The sequence below is a fragment of the Endocarpon pusillum genome (genome assembly GCF_000464535.1).
Source record: "Endocarpon pusillum Z07020 unplaced genomic scaffold C716229, whole genome shotgun sequence".
NCBI lineage: Eukaryota > Fungi > Ascomycota > Eurotiomycetes > Verrucariales > Verrucariaceae > Endocarpon > Endocarpon pusillum.
This window is the reverse complement of record NW_006913567.1, coordinates 48167-67052: the sequence shown is the minus strand read 5'-3', so window position 1 is coordinate 67052 and position 18886 is coordinate 48167. Positions and strand designations below refer to the sequence as shown.

The 18886-nt window shown below is 49.8% G+C and overlaps 6 protein-coding genes across 6 annotated transcripts; 4 read left to right on the top strand and 2 right to left on the bottom strand.

Moving 5' to 3' along the window:
• Positions 1-321: 321 nt before the first annotated feature.
• EPUS_01370 (uncharacterized protein) lies at positions 322-4575 on the bottom strand (the record flags this gene model as incomplete). Its single annotated transcript, XM_007788313.1, has 3 exons — positions 322-2444; positions 2492-3227; positions 3418-4575. The coding sequence occupies 3 exons, from the start codon at positions 4573-4575 to the stop codon at positions 322-324; spliced, it is 4017 nt and encodes a 1338-aa protein (XP_007786503.1).
• Positions 4576-5338: 763 nt separating this feature from the next.
• EPUS_01369 (uncharacterized protein) lies at positions 5339-6871 on the bottom strand (the record flags this gene model as incomplete). Its single annotated transcript, XM_007788312.1, has 2 exons — positions 5339-6193; positions 6254-6871. 2 exons carry the CDS (start codon positions 6869-6871, stop codon positions 5339-5341), a joined length of 1473 nt encoding a protein of 490 aa, XP_007786502.1.
• A 1494-nt stretch (positions 6872-8365) lies between these two features.
• On the top strand, positions 8366-9882 carry EPUS_01368 (uncharacterized protein; the record flags this gene model as incomplete). The annotated part of the gene is made up of 2 exons (XM_007788311.1): positions 8366-9451; positions 9565-9882. The coding sequence occupies 2 exons, from the start codon at positions 8366-8368 to the stop codon at positions 9880-9882; spliced, it is 1404 nt and encodes a 467-aa protein (XP_007786501.1).
• A 1031-nt stretch (positions 9883-10913) lies between these two features.
• Positions 10914-11908, top strand: EPUS_01367 (uncharacterized protein; the record flags this gene model as incomplete). Its single annotated transcript, XM_007788310.1, has 2 exons — positions 10914-11280; positions 11409-11908. 2 exons carry the CDS (start codon positions 10914-10916, stop codon positions 11906-11908), a joined length of 867 nt encoding a protein of 288 aa, XP_007786500.1.
• Positions 11909-13065: 1157 nt separating this feature from the next.
• Positions 13066-16337, top strand: EPUS_01366 (uncharacterized protein; the record flags this gene model as incomplete). Its single annotated transcript, XM_007788309.1, has 2 exons — positions 13066-16103; positions 16157-16337. 2 exons carry the CDS (start codon positions 13066-13068, stop codon positions 16335-16337), a joined length of 3219 nt encoding a protein of 1072 aa, XP_007786499.1.
• Positions 16338-17042: 705 nt separating this feature from the next.
• Positions 17043-18076, top strand: EPUS_01365 (Tethering factor for nuclear proteasome sts1; the record flags this gene model as incomplete). The annotated part of the gene is made up of 2 exons (XM_007788308.1): positions 17043-17121; positions 17220-18076. The coding sequence occupies 2 exons, from the start codon at positions 17043-17045 to the stop codon at positions 18074-18076; spliced, it is 936 nt and encodes a 311-aa protein (XP_007786498.1).
• Between the last annotated feature and the right edge of the window lie 810 nt (positions 18077-18886).

Here is an 18886-nt window from a genome sequence, read left to right as displayed (position 1 = left end):
ACTCGGCTTAACGTTAGCATGCACTAGCTTTCTTTTCGCTTTCAAGGCCGTGACGTACCTCAGCTGCATTGCCTGATTGGGTCGGTCTGTCTCTCTGTCTATGCCCAGAAGCGGAAGGAAGGGGGTTCTGTCCCGAACTCCATCGTGGTTAAAATTTTCGCTGCGAAATATGCATGGAGCAGCCAGGTGAAGGTGGGTGGCACTGACATCCCTTTCCAGGGATGGGATGGGATGGATACATGCTTGGTTGGAGCCGAGACGCTGCGATTGATTGAAGCTTCAGCGCACCATGCAGTGTACTATTTTTTCGCATGCCCTCAATCAAAAAAGTGCCTTCCAGATCTTGACCTCGGGCGCGCCTTTGCCGGCTTGCATCTCCATCTGGCTATCCCAGTAGACGCCATCCGCGCCTCTTGGCCTGCTACTCCTACTCTCGCCGATCTCATCTCCTCCCTCCTCGTCCCGCTGCTCACCACCACCAACTCCTTCGCCACCTTCCCCCTTTCCATTCCTGACCCCCCAAACCTCGCCTCGAGCCCTCTCACACTCCTCCACCATGCCCCTCATCCCATTCTCCACAACCTCGACCCGCTCGCTCATGCCTATAACCAACCCCCTCCGCGCCAACCCCTCCACCAACCGTGCCACCTCAGCATGCACGCCGTTGACCCGCTCAATCAACCGCCTCACACTGCCCACCAGATACTCCTCTTCGTAAACCGAGCCTTTCTTGCCCCTGGCGCGTTTCCTCTCCTCCCGCCTCCTCGTGCGCGACGTCTTCCTCGAGACATTCGACGCGTTGCTGGCGGCGACCGTGCCGCCGAACCTCGTGGTCTGGTTGCCCGTGTAGCGCGTGAAGAGGGATTGACCGCCCATCGTGCTTGCGTCGGTCGGGGCGAGCGAGATGTTGTCCGCCACGTCTTCGCCTGCTCCCTCCCCGGCGGCAGCATCGCCGCCGAAAAACCCAAGCGGGTCCTCTGCCTTCTTGACTCGTAGCTCCTTGATCCGCGGGACCTGGGCGGCGAGCTGCGAGCGACAGTCTGCGATAAGCTCGGTGATCTCGCCTGATTTCTCGGCCAGAGCCGTGTCGATGACGTCTGGGATTTGGGGGGTGAGGTTGTGGAGGGAGAGGAGGCGTAGCGCTTCAGCGAAGTACGAGCCTCGGCATAAGAGGCGCGCCGCGGTGGGGATGTCGTGGAGGTAGTCGGTCTGGATTTGGGAGGCGGAGCGGTAGTCGCGTTGTTGGTCTGTCAAGGCTGTGGAAAGTTCCGAGGCGAGCGTTGTGATTTGTTGGGGTGAAGGGGGCGGTTGGGTCATGCTGAGGCAGTGGAGGGCTTCGCGCCAACGGGGAGGAGAGCACTTGGTGTAGCTGGTTGAGGCGAGGGCGTAATCAGAGAGGGATTCGGAGGCAATAGCTGAGGCGAGGTGGTTGGATTGCGAGGTTAGATAGGAGGCGTATAAGCGGGTTATGGTTGTTAGGTGATCAGAGTCGTAGCGGTAGAGTTTCAGGGCTTGTGAATAGAGGGCGTGCTTGATGGTGTAGCTTTCTACTTCTTCGTGTGCGGCTAGAGCGTGAAGGGAGGTAAGAGCTTTGGCGTGGTTGCGGAGATGGTCGTCTATTCGGAAATTGCGGCGAAGTGGAGGAAGGGCGTTGAGAGACTGGAGGAAGGGCATGTATTCTCCTGGGTCGCGTTGAGCTTGTTGTGCTACAAGCAGGGTGAGTGGAAGGTCATAGAGAGCCAAGGCTGTGTCGTAAAGGCGGTTGACGTCGCTAAGAAAGCAGAGATGAGAAACTGCTTCTTCTGCTTTGTCCGGCTCACTTTTCCTGAGAGATGTGACGAGCTCCAAGGCGGTGACAAGGTCGGGAGGACGCTTGCAAACATGTGCGGTGATGATATTCTGGAGGTGCCCGGAAATTTTAGGCCTGAGGCAAGACAGGAAAGCCTCGCATATACGATTGACTTTGCCATCTTGTATTTCATTTCTACCTACTCCATTCGTTACCCCATATTTCCGGTGCGTTGAGGTGTCTCCTCGTTGCTCTGATGCTTCTCTCTTGGCCAAGGTGTCCTTGTATAGTGTGAGCGAAACGTCATCTTCGGACAATTTTGACAGGAACAGGTCGATTCTGCTGACTTTCCTAACCTGCTGAATGAATAAAGAGATGCTGCTCATGAAGAGTTCGGGACGATAATCGTAGATGATGTTCATATCGACTTGATGGTTTTGACAAGCAAGAAAAGCGGATTTGAAGTCCTTGTCATCGAGGTGCTGTCGGATCCCTGCTAGAACAAGTGCTCGAGGATAGACTGTCTCCAGATTTCCTCGCGGCATCTGCAAGACCACAGCATAGATTGAAGGGATGGCAGTGACCAATCTGGCACCACGTTCGATGCTCCGACATCGTTCGTCAGCTTCTGGAGTGTCGCCAGGCACTTCATACTCTGGACTTCTATCAGCATTTGTGGATAGGGATGATATATGAACGCACCATCAGATGAATCTAAATGAACAAACTTTAGTAGATGCAGAGAAGTTGTGAAGATTAGATGTGCATTTGTAGACACAAAAGAAGTGCAGCCCCGTGTAAGAAGCTTGTCATTTGCAAAGAGCTCCCCTTTTCTGGAGAGAGAAAATGTGTGAGTATGTCTGTAAGTTCCGTTATTATCCCTCAGAGAATAATCATCGAGTGCATTTGGATGTTCGCCACGCCCTTCGAGGACCACTATCTCTGTAAGGGGGTGTACAGCAGACGAAGAGAGGTCCCACTGGTTCAAGCAATCTAGACCAGTTGCGGTCTGAGCCCACATGAAGTCGTGGTTGGCATCTGTGAAAATCCTGTTGACGAGACTATCCTTATTGCTGTGATGTGGATCGAGCCCATTACCAATATCTACCAAAGATTCGTTGGACTCTTGAATAGCATAGTTGGTTATTGTGGGCCCGCCATCTATAAAGTACGATAGCAGGCTGACAACTTCCTCTTTTTGTACCAGGATTTCTTTCAAGCGAGCATTGGACCAGGTCTCTGCTGCTGACTCGGAACACCAACTAGCTATCTTACATAGCACAGCAGCAGGTTTCGGCGAGAGGTCCCATTTGTATACCTCGATACCCCAGGTTGTTAGGATGGCAACGCGACTGCCTGTCAAACTTATAGAACAATCGATGATGTTCCTGGTTGTTGTAATCTCTGCAAACGACATTGGTGGGGGAACCATGGCTCGCTTCAGTGGTGTTAGTTTTAGAGATCCTGTTCCTGATTAGAAGAGTACTGGAAGAACATCATTTATATAAGACTCACTGCCATCTATAACTGCAACTATACCATTGTCGTGTGGTCTTGTAGTTGAGCCTCTAACAACACAAAACAGATATTCCGTGTCAAGTATTGTCTCTGAGTGACAATTAACACACCTGACTTGTGATTTTCTGGATCCAGGCAGTCCTACCTCTGGAAGCCACACACATTCGTAACGGCTTCTCGAGATGCCACGCAACGGGTCTTGGTGACGTGAGCGCCTCACTGGCGAACAAAATCTCCTGTTTCAGATAATAGTGATAATTGCCCATCGTCCACAACTGCACACGGTCACGAAAAGATACAGCAAGCACAGTCGAGTCAACATTCCACGACAGAGATACCTCGGAAGCCCAGGTATCCGCCTCATCTTTGGATAATCTTAACGAGAACTCACCATGACGTAGGCCATTTCGTTCGAAGAAGACGACATCTAATCGATCTGCAAATCGCTGCACTCCTGCAAGCAGATTTCCAACCGGTCGCCAGCTCAGTGCACATTCCAGGCCATCGACCGGCTCACTTGCGGTATCTATGGTCCCTTCGCGAGTGAAAATCCTGATGACTCGTCTGCTATTCAGAACCGCTCTGTTCACTGCCAGAAAAGCACCATCACCTCTCCAACTGATAGATGTTCTGCCATTATCGAATACGCTCAACTTGCCTTCGTCCACAATTTCTGGCACTGTCGGATCTCGTAAGGCTTTGGCTCTCTTGCCCTGGAACTGGGTCTCTTTCTTGCCCCAGCCTACTGAGACATGTTTTGAAGTTTTCAGGTCGTCGGCCGTCAGCGCCACATCAGTCACAGGCTCAAAATCTCTGGTCATCAGAATGAGGGTATCCGCGCGTGTGACTATCGCTAGGAGCTCTTCGTCAGGAGCCCACGCTGCCGCAGCAATTCCAGCGTCGACGGAGCCCACTATCTCCAACTTTTCCTCACCATCCTGAGGGTTCTCTCGGACGACCACCAGATCGCCCCCAGCAAGAATGATACATGAGATAGCAGTATCTGAGAAGTACTGGAGACAGATGATCTCGTCGCTAGACAAGTCTGGTAAGGGACATGGCGCATCCCACGATGCAATTGGCACAAACTCGGACTTGGCAGTAGAGGCGTTATACTTCTTGCGCTTCAAGTTAATTGTTGGAGACAAATCTGTGGGCCCAAAGGCGCAAATGACAGAATCATCAGTAGCGTCCCAAGCAGTAGCAGACGAGTGAAGATTTCCGGGAATCAAAATCTCCTCGAGAAATATGTTTTTCAGGTTGCGCATGCTGAAAGATAATCCATGCAAACTTTATGTGGAGTGTGCCTGACCGTCTTGTTGTTTGAGCCACTCGTACAACAGTCAAAGATTGTTCGATGCACAAGTGTCGTTGATACTCCTAGACCAGTTGAGCGCAGTGCTGCCAGAAATACCAAGCACATATGAAACATCTGGAAGCCAAATAGAAATTTCCAGTCGGTAACTAGATGATGTGGCTGCACTAGTCAGCCAGTTGCCGGCAGTAGCCGATCCACCAGACACAACCCAGAAAATGGGCTAGTTAGTTAAACTACAGTTAATAATCCAGTTAAACCAAAATGGGAACTCCTACCTAATGGCTGGATTTGGATCTTGGACAATGGAGCTCGCGTATTGAACCTGTTCCAGCCTCGAAACACCAACAGTATAGCAATGAGAAGAAGGGAACCACGGATGTACTTCATTGCATATTTTCTCTGATGATAGCGAATTCCGGCGCATTGGCTCTTGCGCTTCAGCGGATAATATGCATCTGTATTTGGCATGAAGACATTGGAGTATCTTACTAAAACCATAGCCAGCGCACATTTGATTATGCTCCTTCTTACCGATGACCATCACCAATTTCTGACTTAAGTGTATCTCCGTATAGCACCTCCAAAAGACCAGATTAACTATCTCTGAATAAAAGTACAGACATCCGAGAATCCAACAGCCAGGTCCACATAAAACAAAGGGACAGTCGCTAATGCATACCAGTAAATTAACTCCAACCACCAGGCGCAATGTGTTAAACGGAGGGCTCCAATCCAGTTTGGCCATTTATCAATGTTTCAGCAGAAGTCGTGCGTACGGTGGCGCTTTTCTTCATAGATGAGCCTGGTGGCCCGCTCAGCGGCTCACCATCAGCTGGCATGGCGGTGACTGCCGTCATATATCCAGACGTAGCTTTCTTGATGATATTGAAAGGGGGAGCAAGCAACCCCACATACCTGCTCCAGGAAAACCACTGGTTATAGCGACAAATGACACGACCGTCAACCACGATGTGGCCCTGCGTCTCGAAGACCAAGCCCTTCTGCTTCAGGATGGCGTTGAGATATTTTGAAGCTTCGAGGTGCGTGGGGACGACGGCATGCAGGATCGCCTTGTTGTGCTTGTTCATCTCGAGCGCGATCCACATGGACAACACGCGGCCCAGGACGGCAGGCACCATGGTACAGATGATGGTGATAAGGGCCAAGCTCACGGACAGGAGTTGAGAACTCGCAAAGAGAGTGGTGCCGAAAGCGAAGCTGGCGATGTTGGAGCCGCGGCTGAAGATGCGAAGGGCGGCTCGCCAGCGGCTGGTTCCTGTTTGAGGCACGACGACGTAGAAGCACACTCTGGATTTGGCGTAGGAGCGGGAATGGGGGATGACGACGCGACTGTCCACGTTATAACCTTTACGAAGGTTTTGGATGATGGCGCCGTCGTCTTCGATTGAATCGGTGACTAGCAATGGACATCTGTCGCTGATCTCCATGATCTCAGGTGCTCTAGAGACACGTATGGTCCAGGTCTGATAGAACGGGTTTGAGGCGGTGTTGTCGATCAAACAAGAAACCGTGAGGAGGAAGTACCAGATAAGCATCCATCCATAGAACTGAAGGCACTTGTTAGCAATTCCGACCCAACAGTGTGATTACTGAGAATCATGGCTTACACTGCACCACCATGGAATGACTGCTCCTCGTTCAGCATACCACAGAATCACCACGATCTGGACATTGAAGGCGAGCAGCATCACAACAGCGAGCCAAATCTTGCCATAATTTGCACCTCTCTGGTCGTCAGCGCGCTCCCTGACTTTTTCAGCGAACAGTTGTGCCTGTCCATTATGCTTTGTCTCTTCATCCAATTTCGCATACTCTTTTCTCGCTTTCCTGTCAGAAACTAGAATCCCACCAAAATCAAATGCCCCTTTTGGATCATACTGCCCAGCCTGAGATGGCATGATCGTGCCACCTAGCGATAGGCACATCGTGAGGACGCCGGCAACAGGCATTAGCTTGTAGACAATCCACAGCTCCTTGGCAGGAGCGCCGATCAACGCCCCGGCAGTGGGCAGCAGAGTCAGACCACTTGCAGCTCCATTATATTCGGCAGCGCTGAGTGGATTCAAATTATCCAGGACCCAGCTAAGGTTTCCAAGACACTCTTCGTTCGTCCTCCCCGCCCGGATGAGCATACCACGAGCGCTGTAACTGACCAATGAGAAGACGCCAGTCAAGTTCCCGATGCTCTCCTCGATGTACGGTGCGGCGTCCAGGAGCTGAGGCATTCCAAGTAACTCATCAGATTGGGCTGTAGCCCCTGTTAATTGACCACAGAGGATAGCAAAGCCGTAACTATGAGCCTAATCAAACAGTGGACCGAAAAGCCTGTATAGCCTTTGCAGCGTATCTTGAGTCAGGATCTCTCCAATACGGGTAGAGGCTGACATGGCATAAGTATTCACATCCTCGGATGCCTTGGACATGATGATGTTGTTATGGGACATAGATATTTTGTGGATAGCCATAGAGACAATAGCATCTGAGTGACTAAAAAAGAAGTCGAGTAGGAAGTGGCAGGTGGTAGTCGAACCATGGCTATAGATATCCAGACGGGCTGATACTTAACACGGTCATGTGTCAGTACTTGTTTCGGAGATAAGACGCCGCGTTAATAAGATGAGATTTGTCCTGTCTGCAGACTGGTACCGCTTTCATATTTTTCAGAGGTGGCTTGAAGGTGCCTTAGGCATTGGAAGACTTTCGAAAGGGGCCAATCGTGTCTCACTGCCAGACCAGATCGAATCCACGTTCGACATCAAGTGTCACCACCATGGTCTTTATATCCAATCAAACATGTCTTATCTAAGGAAGATCCAGCGCCTTCTTTTTGGGGGAGTCTTTGACGCGTCCTTTCTCTGCAGGTAGCCTGGGCTTTGCTGGCAGTCGGCTTTACAGCCACATTTGGGGATCAAACTGACCCTTCACTTGCATTGCATTCCCCAATTATCCTTGTGGATAAGCACTTACTTCGAATGCTTGTTATGAAATCGATGGGGAGACGAGATCAATGATCCCCCTTGAACGCAGCCATGCCCTGGAGGATCTCCACCCTGTATTTTAACACTTTCATAACATTAACGTCGCCCACAGATTTTTGCGAGCCCATCGCCCATGCAAAGATTTCTTCGTACACAGAAATGAAGTTCGGGAGATCCAATGAACGAACGACCCGATCAGCATAGCCAGGAAAATGCTCCAATAAAACCGTCTCCACCACAACCAGGAGCCGGGTTGCCGAAGCCCGGCCCGGAGGCCCTAGGACTATTACAGTACCAGGTAGAAGTATCCATAGCTAGTAGCAGCCATTTCTGGTGGGGCGAAAAGTTGCCAGAGCTCGAATCACAGCGCCAGATTCCCTGCCGCTGCGGAACAGTATCAGCTCAGACGCATCTATTGGTGGTTTTGTACAGAAGAGTACAGCAAAAGTCCTGAGTATACTACGTACATAGCCCCTGTGTCCCTGGATGGATGCCCTTCCTTATTTGGAGTAGTGTCCCCGCGACTTAGTCTAGTAATTTTGCTTTTGCTGCAAGCATCCGCACCACTAGGCTACTTACGTAGTAGCTCCGCAGGCACCAAGGCCACACATCGCCCCTTTCCACCCCATGTACATGTAGTATCTCGTTTGCCCACTGCAATAGTAGTCAGCAGTCCGCCACCCTCTCTCTATGTAGTATTTGACGCTCTGGCATTCCTTTTCAACTTCTTCAACTCTTGTCATGGCTGGCCGCGCTTCTCTATGTTCTACTTTAATTACTCAGAATAGTATCTCTAAAGATGAATCCTCGGTTCCTTCGTCAAGACACTTTCGATCCCAAGAGCCCAAGTCAAAGGACGGCATAACTGCTGACCCAATCTCAATTGATCCAAATCTCACCCAGGCTGACCAGCTGGTCTTGGAGTACCTACTCCACAATGCCGCCAGTTCCGACCCATCGTCTAAGAAGCACAATCAAAGGAAGCATGCCGACCATAGAGGTGCTGAGGAAGAGCTTCTGGAGAAGCTCAAAGGCATGAATGATGAAAACAGTCAAGATTTCGAACCGACCGTATTTTGTACCTGGGACCTGAAAGATTTGCCTGTTCGTCCAGCAATTCTACGGACCCTGCTCAATAGCTATATTCAGTGGGCATCGCACGTTGCTCGACGGCCTACAGATGTTGTCTTTATTACTCATTTGGCCCTTTACTTCACCACATCGCTGCCATCAGCACTTTACCTGTTCTTCTATCGCTTCACTTGGCTACATGGTGTAAGCCATGCTGTCATGTCGGCCTATTATTTTGGCACATACACCCTCATGAGGCACAATCACATCCACAACAATGGCATCCTGTCGAAAAGCTGGTGGATGTTGGACACGTTGTTTCCCTACGTGTTGGATCCGCTCATGGGCCATACATGGAACAGCTACTATTATCACCACGTTAAGCATCACCACGTCGAAGGAAATGGACCCGGTGACTTGTCTACAACCTTACGATTGCAACGTGACGAGATCAGTTCCCTGCTATACTACGTGGGCCGATTTATGTTTTTCATTTGGCTCGATTTGCCACTATACTTCATCCGTACTGGGAAATATAGCCACGCGCTTCGCGCCGCGTTTTGGGAATTCTCAAGCTATATGTTCATGCTCCTGGCCACACAGTACAGTCCCAAAGCTAGCGCTTTCGTGCTCCTAGTCCCGTTCAGCCTAATACGTCTGGGTCTCATGATTGGAAATTTCGGCCAGCACGCTTTCGTGGACGAGGTGGAACCTGACAGTGATTATCGATCCAGCATCACGATCATAGATGTCCCCGTAAGCTTCACCGATTCCCTTCCTTACACGCTACCTTTCCCCTCCTTTGCATCAAAAATCGCCTTCTCCCTTCTTTTTTAACACTCCCCGAAGCCTAACATTAATTCATCCAGTCCAACCGCTTCTGCTTCAATGACGGATACCACACCGCCCACCATATAAATCCCCTCCGTCACTGGCGCGACCAACCCCTCTCCTTCATCAAGAGCCAAGACGCCTACGTCCGCGGCCGTGCCCTCGTCTTTCGCAACATTGACTACCTGGAGATCACGTACCGGCTGATGCGCAAGGACTATGAACATCTTGCGAGGTGTTTGGTACCGATTAGTGACGAGCAAAAGAGCATGGGTCAGGAGGAGAGGGAAGGGATGCTGAGGAGAAAGACGAGACGATTTAGTGAGGATGAGATTGGGCGGAAGTTTGGGCAATGACGTTGGTAAGACGTTGATTGGCTATTCGTATGCGAAAACGATGGCTGGGAGATTAGGTCGGAAGGTGGCTGGGTAATATCTGGACGGCGTAACTGGTCGGGACTTAGAGAGATATGTTACCCGGAAAACGATTTAGAAGGATAGAGTAGCTCTTCACTAATTACAGCAGACATTACCTAGCATGAAATATCATAGATTTGAGACATGATACTTTTCTCTAGACTGAGGAATAGGTTGAGTCTGAGCACCAACCAAGCCGGCCCGGAGCGGGGTTGGGTTTATTCTTCCAAAGCCCAGCCCCTTGGTTTTCAAATCTCTTTGGGTTCTTGTAAATATCAATGATCATAACGCCTGGAGGAGCCGAAATATACGCTCTAGCGCGATTTTGAGGTATTATAAATTTCCTATCCGGGTATAGTATATAGGGTTCCTGGTGGAGAGTACAGTGATTCCGATAGCCAATGAGTGCATCTCTATCCCTTGTAGTTGGTGCTCTGTTCGAAGGAGAACCAGCTACTCGAGCGCAATCTTTGCGTTAAGCCTATTTGAGGTTCAATATCACTGGAACTCACTTGATAATCTTTCTTTTTCGGGAATAACAACGTTTTCTTGGCACCTTAGAGGGCTACTTACTACTCCCCACTAGTACTAGTACTAGTAGTCCGTAGTAAAATAAACCAAGATATCCAATCTAACCCAACCTACTAACCCAACCCAACGGAACGGGGTTCAGAGCTTGATCCTATGGGCCACTGGTAAGTTAGTAAAATGTATGTGTGATGGAGCAATTTGAGATGGGTGTGATTTACGTAGTACTCACCCATATAACCTAGTTACTAACTAGTGAGTACTAACTGAACTCCTTTCCCTTTTCTCATTACTCTGTTTCCTGCAGAAACGTCATCCGATACGTTCTGTTCTGCTCTGTGATACTTCCTCGAAATCTCCCGTGCAGTGTAATTGAGTTGAGCCAACAGATCGCTACCAATGCTTCTCAGTATCGAAAGATCGCTTTGAGGGTAGCGGCTGTAATGTCCTTCAAGCGTTTTGCCAGCCCCTCAAAACCGTATTGCAACATTATCCTGCTTCTTTCACCCTTCCTCTCCCTACTCCCAGCCCACTGCTCTGCTGGTTGCTTCACTCCCAACGGCACAAACATCAATGGCTTCAACGGGTACGAGGATGACGCTATCTATGCGCCCTGCAAGAACGGGACCTCCGCCAGTATGTGCTGCGCAATCGGGCCACTAAGAGGTAGTCCGGACAACTGCTTCGAGGACGGCTCAGGTCTGTGCTACAACAAGAATGTGGGCCCGTATGTTCATTTTTGGAGGGAGAGCTGCACCGATCCAACGTGGAGGGATCCTGCTTGTGTGGAACTGTTTACGAACTCTACAAGTGAGTTTTACGGATTTCCGGAAGCAACCCAACGCATACTGTGTGGACCCATCCTCTGCATTTTCCTCTGCTCTCTTTCCCACTAAGATGTTATTGAGAGGCATAACTAACAAGGGATAACCAAAAAGCCAACGAAGATAACTGGGGCGACAAGGAACTAGAGCAATGCAAAGACGGCAGCTATTGCGAAATAGCTCCAGACGAGAATGTTGCCAAAGCCTGCTGCGACGCGGGCCAGGGTCTGTTCGTCAATATCGTTAACGGCCAGGTCACAGTCGATACAACGAGCTCTAACACCGGCCCCACAATCTCAATGGCCTCCCTCTCCACCGTCACAATCGCCGCGACTCCCGCTAGTGCTAGCGGAGCTGCGGCTTCTACCACCCCTGCCAGCATCAAACCTGATGAGTCAAGCAGCAACAATGGGCTCTCAACAGGAGCGAAGATTGGAATCGGTGTAGGTGTCGTTGGGGCACTTGCAGCCTGCGCGCTTTTAGGGTGGCGCGTCCTCGTTAGGAAGAAAAGAAGACGAGCGCCGGCTGATTACTCGACATCGAACAACGGCCCAAAAGAACTTGCATCAAACGAAGTAAACATTCAGCGGGTGGAGATGGAACAACCTAACTAAGCGAGCAGCGTCTGACCATATGACCAATACAGGAATTTAAGCTGAATCGGCAGGAGATGTCCCTGGGAGCTCAGCTTATATTTTTTTGCAATGCCCCGAAGATTATGGCCTTGAACCAGATGTACGCCAATCTTGGCCGAGTTCACCAGGCCCCAGCTATGGTCCCCAGAGACTGGTGTCACGAAATATGTATGTAACAGAAATATAGGTTTTGTATTAAAGTCAATTTAGCTCATGCACACACCTAAGAGGACCGAGGAAGGCACGAAAGCTGAACTGACATGTTAGTCGAGATCTGCTAGCATGTCAAGGAAACGGGAGTCTTAACAGCATCCACCAGCAAGAGAGGCAGCTAGGTCACGAAATGATTACAAAACTTGAAAAAAACATAATAAATTTCAATTCAGGCACATCCTGAGTTATCCCGCCATATGTACAATTCGCTCTTTATGCCTATCCTCGTAGCTTCGCCACTCGCAACCTCCACCCTTTCTCGGTATCAATTTTTGTATGTTTGCCAGACTGTATGCTTCGGTCAGTGCTGCCCTTTCATCGGTAGCCATATTCGTCTTACCAGCCAACGCGAAGGGAATTCCAAATCCGGTAGCTTCATGCTTTACTGTCAGTATTTCATGATACAACCTCTTGAGGGAGGAGACTACCCATGAAACCCCAATATCGAACAGCGAAGAATCTGGTGTGGGGATTGAATGGGATATTCGTCCGTGGACCTTCGGGATAATGGAATGGGCTGGATCGCTGGACTTGGGTGGAGGAGAAGCCGCGACGAATGATTTGAGACGGGGCCAATTTGGCACGGTTTGCGGTTTGGGCAAGCATCTGAGCAGTCAGTAGTCAGCACAAGAAAGAATCCTGTAAACATGCCTTGTAAAGTGCCAGGTAGATGCCGTAGGTTATGGTGGGATTCAATGGACACTGCGAAACAATGAGGTCGTTGATGGCTCTTGCAACTCAAGCTAGCTACGTTCCCCGGAAGCCGCAAGTTTGTACTAAATTACGTAGGCGGAATGTACCGCAGCATCTTCTGCAGATGCTGAGTTGATCTCCAGGACATTTATTTCACCGACCAAAGGAATCCACAACAAGATATCCACCTAAATGGCCTGAACGTCTCAAAATCAAACATTTCGTCCGCTATGGATGAACTTTTTGACGTCTTTGATGACCAACCGCATTCTGCAAAGGCGGCGGCAGATTTTCCGAAGAGGTCAAAAAAGGATAAGAGCAAGAAGAGGCAGGCAAACGGTGAGGTAAAAGAACAGCCAAATGGTGACGTTCAAGGGAAGGGTGATGAATCACGAAATACTCCGACCTCAAGAAGCGAGAACGGCGAGACAAATGGCCAGGAATCGAATGCGAAGCGGCAGCGTTTGGACGCCGAACCTGAGCCCGTGGTCACCGATACCTTTGAGACGGAGCAGTCACGCGAGGTTGCCGCTTCTGCAGGTCTGCAAGGCACCAAAGACTCTGGAGCAGTGGTATTGTCCCATCAAGTCCGACATCAAGTCGCCCTGCCTCCAGATTATCCCTACGTACCAATTTCCGAACACAAGCCACCTGAGACCCCGGCAAGAACATGGCCTTTTACACTCGATCCCTTCCAGCAGGTGTCAATAGCGTCTATAGAAAGAGGCGAAAGCGTGTTGGTTTCAGCGCACACGAGCGCAGGTAAAACAGTGGTGGCAGAGTATGCAATTGCACAATGCTTGAAGAACAATCAGAGGGTCATTTACACAAGTCCGATCAAGGCATTGAGCAATCAGAAGTACCGAGAATTCATGGCAGAGTTCTCAGATGTTGGCTTAATGACCGGAGATGTGACGATCAATCCTACAGCTACTTGTCTAGTGATGACGACTGAAATTCTACGATCCATGTTATACCGAGGATCGGAGATCATGCGTGAGGTGGGATGGGTCGTGTTTGACGAAATTCATTACTTGAGGGACAAAACCAGAGGAGTCGTATGGGAAGAGACGATCATTCTGCTACCCGACAAAGTGCGGTACGTCTTTCTGTCTGCCACTATACCGAACGCCATGCAATTTGCGGAATGGATTACGAAGACACATGGTCAGCCATGCCACGTTGTCTATACTGACTTCCGACCGACTCCCCTACAACATTACTTCTTCCCCGCAGGAGCTGATGGCATACACCTGATAGTAGATGAGAAGGGTACCTTCAGAGAAGATAATTTCCAGAAAGCAATGAGCTCTATTGCGGACAAGGAAGGAGATGATCCTGCTGATGCAATGGCCAAACGAAAAGGCAAAGGGAGGGATAAGAGAATGAACAAAGGTGGCCAGAAAGGGCCGTCTGACATCTACAAGATTGTGAGAATGATCATGATGAAGAATTATAACCCTGTGATTGTTTTCAGCTTCAGCAAACGGGAGTGCGAAAATCTGGCCTTGCAGATGAGCTCGATGACGTTCAACGACGATTCTGAGAAAGCAATGGTATCAAAGGTCTTCAAAAGCGCTTTGGAGATGCTCTCTGAGGAGGACAAAAAGCTCCCACAGATCGAACATATCCTGCCGTTGCTGAGGCGAGGTATCGGAATACACCACTCTGGACTTCTCCCCATCTTGAAAGAGGCGATCGAGATACTGTTCCAGGAAGGCCTGATCAAAGTATTGTTCGCAACTGAGACATTCTCGATTGGTCTTAACATGCCTGCTAAGACTGTTGTATTCACCAATGTGCGCAAATTTGATGGCGTCAGTCAACGATGGCTTTCATCGTCAGAATTCATTCAAATGTCCGGTCGCGCAGGGAGAAGAGGACTTGATGATCGCGGAATTGTCATCATGATGATTAACGAGCAGATGGAGCCTGGGGTTGCAAAGGAGATCGTTCGAGGTGAACAAGATAAGCTCAACTCTGCTTTCTATCTGGGATATAACATGGTTCTGAATCTGCTCCGAGTGGAGGGTATCTCCCCAGAGTTTATGCTCGAGCGATGCTTTCACCAGTTTCAGAACACGGCAAGCGTATCCGGTCTGGAGAAAGAGCTGCACGAGTTAGAAGTCGAAAGGCAAAATATGGAGATCGAGGATGAAAGCGTCATTCGAGATTATTATGATTTGCGTAAGCAGCTCAACATATACACGCAGGATATGCGGGATGTCATGCAGCATCCAAATTACTCATTACCATACCTACAACCGGGACGACTAGTTGATGTACAATATGGCGATTTCTGGTTTGGCTGGGCAGCAGTATGCAATTTCCAGGAGCGAGGGCAGGATCGAGGGTCAACAAAGCAGCTCACTCCCCAGGATTCATGGATAGTCCAGGTGGCTTTGGTATGTTCCGATGAACCTGCAAATGGTCTCAAGAATATTGAGGCTCTCCCGCCAGGCATCCGTCCTGCTAAGCCTGGGGAGAGAACAAAAGTCGAGGTTTTGCCGGTATTGCTTAGCACGATCCAGAAGATGTCGAGCATTCGTATATTCATGCCAGGAGATCTGACAACGAGAGCTGGCAGGGACACAGTCAGAAAGGCCCTGAGTGAGGTACAGAAACGATTTCCCGATGGTGTTCCTGTTCTAGATCCCATCGATGATTTGAAAATCACAGATGATTCTTTTACTCGACTCCTCAAGAAGATTCAAGTTCTCGAGTCTCGACTCATTTCCAACCCGCTGCACAACTCACCTAGATTGGAGCCACTGTACAACCAGTACGCGGAGAAGATGATCAAAACGGACAAGATCAAAGCGCTGAAGAAACAGATCCAGCAAGCATTGTCGATTCTACAGCTTGATGAATTGAAATGCAGAAAGCGGGTTCTTCGGAGATTGCAGTTCATCAACGAAGACGAAGTCGTTCAGCTGAAGGCACGAGTGGCCTGTGAGATCAGTACTGGAGACGAGTTGATGCTCAGTGAGCTACTCTTTAATGGCTTCTTCAACGAGCTGACACCAGAGCAATGCGCGTCTGTGTTGAGCTGCTTCGTTTTCGAAGAAAAAGCCAACGATGATGGCCATCTGCGAGAGGAGTTGGCAAAGCCTCTACGAGAAATTCAGCGGCAAGCACGAATCATCGCCAAGGTATCACAAGAATCGAAATTGCCCCTGAACGAGGATGAGTACGTTCAGAGCTTCAAACCGCAACTGATGAACGTCATCTTCGACTGGGCCAAGGGCAAGTCATTCGCAGAGATATGGTAAGTCCCTCAACACCTACCAGGGTCATTGAAGTGCTAAGCAATCATGTCAGCAAAATGACGGATGTGTACGAAGGGAGTTTGATTCGCGTCTTCCGCCGATTAGAAGAGGCATTGCGGCAAATGGCTCAGGCTGCCAAAGTCATGGGGAGTGAAGAGCTGGAGAAGAAGTTCGAGGAATCCTTGACTAAGGTCAGGAGGGATATCGTCGCTGCCCAGTCTCTCTATCTGTAGAATCACTGCATCCGGGTCAGGATGCCATAGCATCGGTGTCTGGAGCGCTACTCTAGCCTGGCATATGCATGGGGTGTCTATGATGATACCATGAATATCATGCTTGTTCGTTATGCAGGCGATAAGCATGCTGCATGTAATCCAGTCATACGGAGTAATAGCCCGCTATTAATCATGGACATTGAAATAATTGGATTACGCTTCCTGTAGACACGGAATGGGCATACGGTCTGCAGTTTGATGCTAACAATGCTCCTGTTTCGAGTTTGGTCCAAAGGTTTGTTCATAAATTGCTTGTTAGCCTGTAAACATGTTTCGGGAATTGTTTATTTGATACATGTGGCGCTGGGATGGTGGGTCGAAGGGATCGAGGGAACACGAGCAACAAAGGCATCTAGTTAGTTAGTTAGTACTAACTTAGTACAGTATGTAGCAGTAGGAGTGACTTCGCCCGCTCATTCGCCGCAAGCACTCTCCATAGAAGCACCTCCCCACTTCCACCCATCACACCCACTTCTATTCCATACTCTACCCAACAACTGCACAACTGCACAACTCTTGCAATAACATACCACGACACCTACATTCACCGTGTTTGGTCGGTTGCTGGAGGCACGCTCTCTTCAACCTTTCTTCACCTAAGCCTAATAATTCCATCCTCACACCTCCCATACTGGCATCTTGAATTCGATCTACCTTGCCATCATGAACAGTTTGCTTGCTGCCGCACCACCTGTCCCTCCTCATCGTTTCCAGGACAGTCGTTTCTCACCCAACAGAACAAGTGAGTGTTCAAAGTGCAGCCCGCTGGCCTGCTCTGGAATCTCGTCTATTGCCTGTGGCATCATATCAGACAAACTGCTCAAGCTGACTTTTTTTCAGTGGCTACTCCCTCTTCCTCACGCAAGAGAAAAGCCTCTCTATCACCATCCCCCGAAGGTGACCCCATGTCTACCTCACCTGCCATGCCGAACGCCCGGCTACCTACAAATACCACACCTCGATCGATCAAAAGAGCCCGACCAAATCTGACTGGCAAACCCCTTTTGATCCCCCGCTTACTCGAAACCCTTGATGCCAAATCCCTTCGATCTGTTATCCAAGCTTTATGTGACAAACACGGTTCAGCCATACAAGAAGAAATCAGACACCTCGCTCCACGACCCAGCGTCAGCTCCACTCTCCAGGTTCTCCGAGAGTATCAACACACAATGAACGCAGCCTTTCCTATAGGTGATAATCCTGGTTCGGACTATAGTTACAACCGGGTACGACAACACCTTAACACCCTCCTTGACGCTCTTAGCGATTTCACACCGCAGTTCTTGCCTCCGGTCGAACCGCAATCCTCAACCAGTTTGACCTATCTCGACGGAGTGATGAGCATCATTCATGAGTTGCCTCAATGGGATTCTGCATCTCACAACCTGGTCAAGGAGAATGCATATGAAGAGATAGCACGGGCCTGGGGTTGCGTCATTCGCGAGGCATCGAAGAGAGGTGGTGGTATTCAATTACAATATGGTGGTTGGGATGACAAGCTGAGACGGCATAACGAGCTGGCGGGAGGCAGGTTGGCGGAGGCAGTCAACGAACTGAGGCAGAGCCTGGCATGGATGGCTGCTGGACGGGGACCTGGCACGGATCATCCGGAACCTCAGTCATCCATTCGACAACAACTCTTTTCCGGTACATATGGCCCAGGCGCTGCAAGTATGAGGACAGGAACGGGATGGTAGACATATTGAAGAAGACCAGCTTATCCTGACGAAGCAGCGCTACAACTTTTGTTCATTGCCGACACATGTCACAGCTCTGGCAAATGTGTGCGAAGGACAGCCGAAGGGAGCCGCAAACTGCAGCAATATACAGCAGCCACGCTGCAAGCCAGCCCTACGAAGTGGGCTCCTGTGCCGTGCATAACTGTGCTGCCATTGGCTGAAAGGGAGTCTCCCAGAATGGTGTCTATAATTGGCTTGGTGAAAGGAGTTTTTATCTGCGCTTTCCAATTCGGCATTGCACTGCATTGGCCTGTTTAAGGCATAGGGCGGATGGTGTTTGTGGTGCTGCATGGAGGGCCAGTTCGGCCGGAGCATGGCGAACTCTTGCCCAGATTCTCTCTTACCCTTCTTGTTCATATACTGATATCGAGGTGGGCCAGTAGAGGTTGGTCAGCCACAGTGTATAGCGTTACCAATACCATGAGGATCATGACCTGCTTCGTTTTCAATGAGAGAAATGATGCAGTTTGGCCCATATGAGGCAACCCTATCCAAATATGTAGGCGGGAACAAAGCGACGTACATATATATGTGATTGTACTCCTGGATGAGTGGCGATCTGCCTGCCCCAGACCATTGAGTGAATGGGCTTTCGTATCAGCACCGCTGCCGCTGCCGCTGCCAGAGACCCAGCAAGAGGTGTATATCTACAGCTATCAGCCACTCTCCCTTAACTTGTAGCTGCCCGCTCAGAGCGATCGAGCATCTAAACGACCTATCAACGCCAGCCTAAACCCAACCTTTCTTCTCTTCTCATCTCATCTCCTC